Source organism: Oryzias melastigma, linkage group LG15 (assembly GCF_002922805.2).
Source record: "Oryzias melastigma strain HK-1 linkage group LG15, ASM292280v2, whole genome shotgun sequence".
Taxonomy (NCBI): Eukaryota; Metazoa; Chordata; class Actinopteri; order Beloniformes; family Adrianichthyidae; genus Oryzias; species Oryzias melastigma.
This window is the reverse complement of record NC_050526.1, coordinates 524570-535377: the sequence shown is the minus strand read 5'-3', so window position 1 is coordinate 535377 and position 10808 is coordinate 524570. Positions and strand designations below refer to the sequence as shown.

General features: G+C 35.3%; 1 protein-coding gene across 1 annotated transcript; it reads left to right on the top strand.

Annotated features, from left to right (window-relative positions):
• The first annotated feature begins 1972 nt into the window (after positions 1-1972).
• Positions 1973-7567, top strand: LOC112162058 (myelin and lymphocyte protein). The gene is made up of 4 exons (XM_024297703.2): positions 1973-2744; positions 5432-5587; positions 6886-7020; positions 7239-7567. Exons 1-4 carry the CDS (start codon positions 2658-2660, stop codon positions 7332-7334), a joined length of 474 nt encoding a protein of 157 aa, XP_024153471.1. The 5' UTR covers positions 1973-2657; the 3' UTR covers positions 7335-7567.
• The last annotated feature ends 3241 nt before the right edge of the window (positions 7568-10808 follow it).

The following is a 10808-nucleotide window of genomic DNA, read 5'->3' as shown; positions in this document are numbered from 1 at the left end:
AATTGCCAAGGTATAATTTGAGTTAATAAATAATAACATGTTAGAGTGGTATAGAGTAAAATAGAGAGTGCCTCTGGTGGGTAACTGTTTTTCCCTGGAGCATTTTCCCAATACTGTCATTCTTGTGTGTATGTGTGCATAACAGGATCTTGGAAAGTAGTTTCTCTTTGTGTTTCACATTTACAGTTTTTCTCAAATGCTAAAACACAAAAGCCAACCCTCTAAACCAAGTGAGCAGTTGTCTAAACACATTTACTAAATCTAATCCTCATTTACCACCACCATAAACACATTTCACATGAAGACACAACTCACAAAACACAATCCTTTGCTCTCATAAATCTAAACACGTTATTCTCTTGCTAAAACCCAACATCTAAAAATAGATGAAGGCAGAGTCAGGGGAAGAAGAATTCGAGTCCGAGGAGGAAGACGAGCCGACCATGGAAGAAGAGGAGCAGGCCAACGAGGAAGGGGAGTTCAAGTCAGAGGGGAAGAGGAGGAGGCCAACAAGAGAGAAGGTGCAGGAGGGAGAGGAGGAGGTCCAGGATGGAGAGGAGGAGGTCCAGGATGGAGAGGAGGAGGTCCAGGATGGAGAGCAAGACAACCTCGCACTCCCATAACGGACGAGATGTGAGCAACAGTCATTGACCATGTCATTGTTCATGGCATGCCAATGGCTGAAGCTGGGCTAAGAGTCCGTCCAAACCTGAGTAGGTTCACCGCGGCCAGCAATATCAGGGCATTCAGACAACACAACAGGTATTCTACTCTTGCTTTCTTTGTCACAACACAATTTACAAGCATGTGAAGGTAGTCTATGGACCACAGATCTGTCTTTCTTTAGAGTTGAAAGAATGCCACATAGAGGTGGGAGGGCTGCCATATTTACAGAGAACAACCTCATCACACTTCAGGAGATCAGAAGCAAAGTAAATTTCAACTTAGAGCATTGATTAGGTCAGATTGGCACAGATTCTGCATTGATTCATGTTACAGCAGTGCACATGCAGTATTTTCCATAGATTTATATTCTTATAAAACTCACAAATCTAAATGTCTAATCCTCTGCAGAGACCTATTGTAAAAAGATTTGTTACTGTAAAGTTTTGAAAATCCTGCATTGGCAGTTATGAAGCAAATCCTTCTCACAAATTGAGCTTTGTGTTTTCAATTGTTTTGATGGAGTGTGTAATGATGGGTGTAGTGTTTACAGTTTTGAAAGCTTCAAGTTGCTCTTTTAGTGTGAAAGTTTGAGTTTTGAAATTGGAAGGTGTGTTTGTGTTTATGTAGCTCTAGAAAAGGGTTTTGTGTTTAGTCATTAGGGAACATGGAGGACACATTTGTAAAATGTGTTTTAGCATTTGAGAAAAACTGTAAACATCCAAGCACATAATGATGTGTTTGAGTAGTGTCTTATTGTTTAAAATATATGGATTCATTTTTACTCATGAACTTGCTTTTCTCCTAAATAAGTGTTAGAAATATTATTTTTTTGTCTGTTTGAAGAGGTGAAAAAAATAGTTACCACTATAAAAGTAGTTTAACATAAATGCACTGCAAGTGAATTTCAAAACTTTAACTTTGGTGTCCAAATACATGAAAAACAGAAATACTAAATGATTTTTCTTTCAAAACCAAACATAATAGAAAAAGATAAAGGCAAAATAGTCACAGATTTATATGTTTTTAATAAATAAAACTAGATCCTGAAAAAAAAATGTGTTCAGTCATTTTATCTGTACATATAATGTACAGTGAGTCTATCAAGCTAATTATGATGAAACAACAAATCAAAATTTGTTTAAAATTGTATTTTTTAAAGATGTTTTTTAATCTCAATGATATATTTTGAATTTATGGCATAAACTAAAAAAGGGGAATCATACCAATGAATACTAAACTGGTATTAAAGTCCCTCTCCAATCATCATCGGATCTATTTTAAAAGTGTTCCCACTGTTTTTTTGATTATGATTATGTCATTTTAATGCTAAAAACTATTGTTTTCTGGGACATAGCTTCTGCAGAGTGGCAGGAATTCATTAGAATTTTGCACTGTGGGTGCAGGGTAAGCCTGACCCTACTTCCCAACATCCATGTGTTAAACTCTCCCTCTAGTTTACATCCCCTCACAACCCCAACTGAACATCACGGATGCAACAAAAGTGGTGAAACTATAAGTGTCAGCTAGATGTCAACTCAGACGAGATAAATGAAGACGTTCATGGATCTATTCATCTGCTAGTGGAGGCATCATTGGTCCAACTGTAGCTTCTACAAGCTTTTTCCAACAGGATTTTTGCGTCTGCTCCCGATTCACAACAATTTGAATAAAGAAATAATCCGAAAATACATTTTAAGCTTTACATTTCTTTATGCATCTCCTCCATTATGAAAGCAACAAGTAAAATTCTCACATCAGGGCACTCATGGATTTGAATACAACATCAGTCACGCAACCCAGTGACTGACAGCACCCCCACTCAACAGTCTAAAAACAAAACTAAAAGCACCAACGAAAGGACATGTAGGTGGAGAGCCGAAGGCAAAGGGAGGTGCTGAAGGAGAGAATTGGGATGTGCAGACTGTCTTCGAAAGCATATTTAAAGGGGTTTTCTCATTCTTCCAGAAACCATAGACACTAACCTTTAGAAGATGGATTCCAAGACTTCTCGGTACGTTATGCCAAAGGGAAGAAAGATCTTCACCACCTTTCCTGACGTACTCTTCCTCCTCGAGTTTGTGAGTTTTTCATCTTTTTCAAAAATCTCTTTTCATGTTACATTGCATTTCCTCAATTTTTTTTTTTTTGTTACGTTGGTGTAATTGATTATTTTTTTTTCTTGTATAGATGAGTCTCCACTTTTATGAGAAATGGCGTTGTGAAAAGAGACCGTGACCTATAAGGTCAAACAGATTTTATTCATTGTTTCTGAAAACATGATATTTTAAAGAAACAGGAAAGCAAAAAAAAAATCTAAGGATCTACAATTCTGATAGTCTCACTAAAAAGATCCGGCTATTTCAGCTCAGATTGTTTTGTTGATTTATTTAATTTATTGCCTACAACTGTAGAAAATTATGGACAAAATTAATAACTAATGTGTTTTATTCATATACGTGTATGCCTTTATTTATTCCCTCTAGATAAAATGTTCGAAATAAAGGAAAATAAGAAAAAAAAAAACGACTAAGTGGTCTTGTGGTAGAGTGTCTGCCCTAAGACTCGAAGGTTGTGAGTTCAAATCCACAGCTGAGTCATACCAAAGACTCTAAATTTCTCCCTGTTGGACATTTATCATAAAGGAGTTGGATTCGATACAGTATATAATATATATATATATATATATATATATATATATATATATATATATATATTGCCAAACACCAATATATTTTTATACGTATATATATATGTATTTAGAACAGATTTAAAGCAAAACCACTCAAATCACTGCAACCATAGCACAAAATAAAAATGAAAATCCGCAAAAAATAAAAAAAGAAGATTTTTGATCACTGTAAAGGGTAGCACTTGAAATGGGGCCAATATTATTTGAAGTCCAAATAAAACAAGTTGAAAAAAATATTGTTTCTTGGCCAAAAATACTGTAAAATGTCCAAAACGTTTTGCTATTCTAAAAATAAACTAATAATTTTCAGTTTAAAATGTTCTTTTTTTCAGGTTTCAAAACTCAAAATTTAATTTTCCAAACTATTTTTCAGTTTAAATGTTTTTTTCACTTTCAACTCTTTTTTTCCCTCCGTTTTTGAGTGTGAAGATTTCAGTTTCAAAACTTTTGGCCCCATTGTGGCACATGTGGGCGGGGCTAACACAAAGGACCAATCAGAATTGATGAGGGTGGTAACTTCAGACCTATCTTGGTATAACTTCAGATTATGATAGTACAGATATAACAGCCATTTTCTGACCGTAATTATCACAGTTCTCATAGTCAGTCAACGAAGACTGAAGTTACCACCCTCATCGGTTTTGATTGGTCCTTTGTGTTAGCCCCGCCCCAACGCACCACAACGGGGCCAAAAGTTTTAAAACAGAAATTTCCAGATTCAAAAAACCAAAAAAAAAAAATAAAGAAAGTTTAAAAAAAGATTTTGGGCTGAAAAAAAAACTTAGAAATTGAAATTTTGAGTTTTGAAACCTGAAAAAAAGAACATTTGAAGCTGAAAATAATTAAGTTTATTTTAGAATAGCAAAATCTTTTGGAGATTTTACTTTTTTTTCCAAACAACAAAATTTTTTTTAGTTTGCTTTATTTGGGTTTCAAATAATATTGGCCTCAATTTAGCTCCATACATTCGCACGTCACCTTTTCAGCTGTTTCATTCACAACCGACACATCTTCTTGTGTCCAGAGTCGTCACAGACATAAGGAGGGCAGATAAGCAGCCAAAATTCTGCTTTTGCAAAAGAGGAATTTAGTAACAGTACTCAGTTTGTGAACATAAATCCTTTATGACAGTTAATTTTGCTGCAGGGACAAAAAAAAAAACGTACGATGTTGCATGGATTAAAAATGATGCAATAATGAAAGGAAAAACATTTGGAAACTGGTAGTTTAATTTCCGACATGCCACATTCTGCTCAGCTTTAGATTGAGAGCTGATTGTCAGCGCTTTCAACTCACTGTTTACACAGATTCTTTTTCCACAAATATCTACGTGAATGTATTGACTTACAGTTAAAGATTGTCAGAAAAGTCACATTTCTAGAATTTCTTGAAAGTTCTAGACGGAAAAACTATTCCGGTAGAAAGTTTTTAATAGTATTTCTTCACCTATTAAATGCTGAAATTTTAATCTCTTTTCCTTAAGATTAATTTCTCATCAATATTCTCATTAAAATGTATTTAACCATAAAGTACTTTTGATTCAGGAGTGAGAAAGCGTTTTTTTACAAAACAGAAACTCTTTTCAAGCACCAAATAATTTCCTATAATACAACAAAAACATTCAATTAAATGAGACAAAGTCAAAAAGTTTATTAAATCTGTTAATTTGACAGGGAAGTTTCATGAAAGTGGAAAAATGGTGAAGCAATAAAAATGTTTGAAAATAAAGTATCTACAAGGATATAAAATAATATAAAAATAAACTTGTTCTTAGAACTGTTTTTTTTTAAAATAAAGACTGATTTTTCACCAGAAGAACTCACATTTTAGAATAATACCGCATCCTCTTTTATTGTGAAACAAGCTTCTCTGAATGTTCTCATTGTCTTTTTAAGTCTCTGTTTGTCAAAGGAAGGGAAAACAAACAGACACAATGCCGTGTATTGAGAGTGGCCACATTGTGAGCATATGTGTGTATAAATGAAAATGTACTACTGTTGTGTACTCTACTAAATGCTCCTGCAAAAGTGGATTCCCAATTTACGAATTGTAAATGAAACCTGTTTGATCTTTCAGAGTCTTGGGGTCGCGTTGTGTGTCATGCTTATTATTTCTGAAGCTGAAGTCGACGCTTTTGCGCTGTCTGTGTCCGTCTTCTGCTGTGTTGGGACATCCGCTTGGTTCTTCATCTTCTTCTGTGGTCACAATCAGAAACCCTTTTGGCCAGCTCTGGTAAGTTCATCATTTGTTTGGGTGGTCAACAGATGAATGTCCGTATAGTTAGGCAGATTAATATATGACAATGGACGACGATTTAACATTTTTTAGCTTTTGGGTGTACTATACTGTTAACTCATCACTATAAACAACCCCAAAGTGGAAATTTGATCCAACAGCAGCCCCTCCCATGCCCACGAAAACAGGCGGGTCCTGACATGCTTACATCACAAGTTGAGAACCGCCCCCTCCAGGAAGAGTCTGCTCTGTCCCCAAGCTAACACAAACACTTCCTCCGCTGAGCTAACAGTGATCAGCTAGCGGCTGTCTGTGTTGTGAGCCAGTTTAGCGATAACCAAGAAAACGCTCATACGATTTAGCGTTCAAATTTTGTGAAGAAACTTTTGGTGAGGAATCTGCATGACCTGTTGGGATGGAGCCTGAATCAGAGAATGGCAGATGGGGATGTTGGTAAGATGGGTGGAGAATGGGAGCAGGCTATTTCCTGGTGGAGGAAGGGAGCAGACTATTTCATGGTGGAAAATGCGAGTGACGAATTAGAAAAACTGGTTTGAACATCTACTAGATCTACAAGTGTTCCATTTTTTGTTTTTTTTTTTGGGGGGGGGGTAATGTAGAGCTCATGTTTAAGCAACATGCTAACATTTTGGCTAAATTGGCACACACTAAGCCGCACACTGAAAATAAGGATTTTTAAGCAATTTTTCAGAAATTGAGGTCAGCCTCTGTGCTCTTTAATAGTTCTTTAATTGCATTTTCAGTCTTTTAGCAAATTTTGTAAATGGCTTTTGCAGTTTCAGCAAATCCCTTCTGCAGTTAAAGTAAATTGAGTCACAATTTTTAGCAAAAAACTTTAGCATCTTCAGCGGCTACTTTCAGCAAAAAGCATTTACACTAGCATTATTGGAGTTAAATTTGTACTTTGACCTAGTGAGAAGGCCTGGTCCAATGGAGTTTGTTCTCCCCATACATGGGTCTTCTCTAGGTACTCCAGCTTCCTCTTACTGTTAGAAAACGTAGCCTACTTCATAGGTTATCGGTATCTCTAATTTGTCTCCAGGCATCCATGTGAGTGTGTGAATGCTAACAGTCTACACCACCATTGCCACACAGTGGCTGGGTTGGTCCAGCAACCCAGTGACCTCCAACAGGGATCCCACAGATTCTGAAAATGAATGGATGGTTTTTTGGAGTCCATGTTTAGTTTGTTCCATTTCCTTTTGTTGAAACTCCTGTAGAAACCACTTAAAACATTAACCCCTCCCTCTTTTTTCTCTTTTTTTCTCTCATAGGATTTGGCTTTCCATGTGTTTTTAACAATTTTGTACATGATTCCATCAGTGATTGTGACCTACTTGACCATTATGGGTTGGTGGATCCTTTCCAAGTTTGGTTTCTCAGGCGGAATGGGCGTAAACGTCATTGCTGTACGTCTCACACACACACACACACACTGGTTTTGTTTTGTTCTTTTACCCCTCTCTGTCCTCAGCAGTCTTACACTGTTGGGTTTTGTTATTTTAGTTTGGCGTTGGACCTTCTTGATTTCTAGACTTTATTTGTTTTCTTTAGGTAGATTTCAAACAGCATTATACTTAGAACTCTACCTCTAAATCATTCCTGTCTGTTTTTGTCCTTTTTTTAGGTCATGTCCGTAGGAGCTACTCTTCTTTACTTCATCCATGCCATCTTTTCTGCTATTCGATGGAAGAGACACCCCATAATAAGCGACACTGTTTAAGAAAAAGAAAGACTACGTCTTAAAACCAGATGTTTTTGTAAAATTACAATAACTGTTTGTGTTTTACCACTTTCTTTCTTTCTTTCTTTCTTAAATACATTTGGACATGTGTGCCAAAGCTGAAAATCTTCACTTCGGGATACTTTATTGTGCATGTAATAGACTGGGACAAATATAGTAGATGTAAACACCTCATTGTAATTAAGAAAATAAAGTTTGTTGTGTCTTGTTGACTGGTGAAAATATATTTTCACTAAATCAAAAATATATTAAAACAAAACTCATTTTGTGTGGACTTGTTTCTTGTTAGCGTCTGATGGGTGGAGGACGACATTTTACCGGGCTGCCGCTAAACGGCAATACCACAATGTGGATACTATTATGGTATAGATACCAAAAGACTTTAGTCTTTATGTCACAACTCTGTTTTATTTGCAGTGTAGCAACAGGACCACAAACAAGTACATTTGAACCATCCTAATGCTCTTTTCAGGTTAAACCAGATGAGTGAACAAGACAAAACCAGTAGCTTAGGGGTCCTACAGCAGCTCCAAGTCCACCAGGTGAAACGGCAGAACTGGCATGACCAACATTTTTTATGCAAATGTATCTACACTGCATTCAACAAGATAAAATGAATCCAGAACAATCAAAACTCTTAATTTTCCCACATTGCAAAGTGATTAATGTTGCAGAAAGTGTTTTACATTCATTTACTTAAGACAAGTGGGGAAAAAAAATATCAGAAACATCAAACTGTTCAATGTTACAGTTGTGTCAAACTCAATCAGAATCTAAAACACACCTCAGGTCGCGGGCCGAACAGGATAAACATTTACTGACCACACTAGAACATAAGATTTTAACAGTACTATGAATAAACACAGGCAGGAATATTATTCCAGAATAAATCAACTTAAACCTTAAATAAATTTTAATATTTTATTCCCTGTAAAATTATATTTAGTCAAAATTATGCAAGTTAGAAATAAGTGCAAGATAACACCCATTTTGGCCATTAATGACAATAAAATAAAATGATCTGGTGGGCCAGATCCGGCCCCCGAGACTTGACTTTGACACATGTGGATTAGGCTAATTGTGTAAACACTTTACTTAAGTAAAGTAAACTACGGAGCCCCTAAAGGGACAATGAAGTAGAAAAAAAAGTACAGTAAGTTGAAGCAAAAAAAAATTAAAAATTAAAATTATGGTTACCATCTGGTGTGTACAACGGAGTATTGAGGCCACTTGATCAAGAAAAACTTATTTTTAAAATTATGACTTTAAATCTCGTAAATTTACGAAAAAAAGGCGTAACTGCTAAATTATGAGAATAAAGTTGTATATGTTTGACTTTAAAAGTCACAGGCTAAATTTACGACTTTAATCTAAAAAATTTATGAGAAAAAAACTCATAAATATACGAGATTTAAATTCTTAAATTTACTAGAAAAAACTCGTAAATTTACTAGATTAAAAGTCGTAAATTAATGACAAAAGAACCAAAGTTGTCTGTTTCTCAGAGCCGTGCTCAAAGATGAAGACGTGGAGTATCTTGTGAAGATTTATTTCCAGATCGGTGTTAAAACAAAGAAATTCTGAACCTTTTGGTGATTCAAAATCAAATTATTTCCTGGTTCAGTGTCAGTAGAGTGGAGTTTCATATATAAAATAAAGAGCTCAGAGATCCATGTTCATTAGGACCGTCACTTTATTTTGCCTTTCATTTCCCAGAAGCCCTTTCACCACCTTACGTCACATCTCTGTCATGTGCAGAAACCAGAAACCAAAGGAGAATGTAAACAAAGCTCCGGACGCCTCCTTCTCCAAATGAAACGTTCAGTTTCAACACAAAACAACACTGAGAAATGACAATTGTCTGTTACGTTAGCACAAGAACATTGAAAATTCAGAAAACTAGTCCTCTTCAGATGGAAGATTCAGAAAACTAGTCCTCTTCAGGCGGAAGCATCACAGAGTTGGAGGAGATCTGGTCTTTCGAGGAGGAAGAAATGACTGGAAGTGGACAGCTGAGCGGATATCAACGGCTTCATCAACATAATCTGCAGAGATCCTGCAAGCCACCATCAACAAATTAAACATTAATAAACTGTAAATCAACTAAAGAAACTTCCAAACTTCTGAAATATTTTAAACATTCAGTTTACCTGATGAAATCCACAACGTTTTTCAGTTTGGCCGGTCTGCTTCAGCGCACGGCATCAATTCGCTGGACTGTAGGCTCCCCTCGACTTCAATATATTTACGAAAAAAAAGTCATAATCCTACGAGATTAAGAGTCGTAAATTTACACGATTAAAAGTTGTAATTTTACAAGAATAAACTCGTAATATTACCTTTTTTTGCAGTAGGGCCACTTTATAAAGAAAAACTTATTTTTAAAATTACGAGAATAAAGTCATATATTTATGACTTTAAAAGTCATAGGCTAAATTTACGACTTTTAATCTCGTACATTTACGAGATTTAAAATCGTAATTTTACGAGAAAAAAACTCGTAATATTATGTTTTTTTTTTGGGTGGCCCTAATACTCCGTCGTACTCTGTTGTAGGTGCACACCAGTTAGTAACCAGAATTTTTTTTTCCTGTTGTTTTGGGGAAAAGAATTATTCACATTTTTAGAAAAAAAATGTTTTACTAAAATTTTTTGAAAACTTTTTTTTTTAAACTTAATTTTTTAGAATAGTTCTTTTAAACTTCAATTTATGATAATAACCAGACATTAACCTCATTTACTATCTGTGTATAGATAGTAACCTATATTTTATTTATTTATTTATTTTTTTAATTTGATGTCCCTTTGGAACAGGGGGGGTCAAACTCAATCTCACAAGGCGCCAAAATTCAAAACACACCTCAGGTCGCAGACCGAAAAGGACAAACATTTTTTTAACAATCTAAAACTAAATTTTGAAAAACTTTAAAAAGGAAAATTTAACATTAGAATGAATAAAGACTTGCAGGAAAATTATTCAAGAATTAATCAACTTAAACCTTAAATAACTTTCACCATTTTACTCTCATGGAAAATAAATGTTTTTAAAATTATACAAGTCAGAAATAAACTCAAGATAACATCGGGCCATTAATAGCAATAAAATAAAATGATCTGGAGGCCCAGATATAATTACCCGGCGGGCTGAACCCGCTCTCGGGCCTTGACTTTGACATGTACAATATTATTTATAATTTTCAAGTCGGGCCTCCTCACATTATTTAATCTTTTTTTGGCAACATTTTCCTTTAATCATAAAAATGTAAAAAACACCAACTCACCTGGGTTGCAAAGTTTGATTTTACTATTTCTGCTGCACCGCTAATGTTAGCTTGGAGTTGTAATGGGCTACAAGTAGGAGAGTGTAAACAAAGGCATGATGGGAAATTTGTTTCTGCGCTATTCCCACCCACATCTCAGAGGAGAATTTCTGATGAATTCCTGATGAAACTT

Bases quoted from the DNA above. Each gene is read 5' to 3' on its own strand.
- LOC112162058 (XM_024297703.2), top strand. From the start codon at position 2,658: ATGGATTCCAAGACTTCTCGGTACGTTATGCCAAAGGGAAGAAAGATC. The intron at 5,588-6,885 runs GTAAGTTCATCA...TTTCTCTCATAG, and splicing joins AACCCTTTTGGCCAGCTCTG to GATTTGGCTTTCCATGTGTT. The intron at 7,021-7,238 runs GTACGTCTCACA...TCCTTTTTTTAG, and splicing joins TGGGCGTAAACGTCATTGCT to GTCATGTCCGTAGGAGCTAC.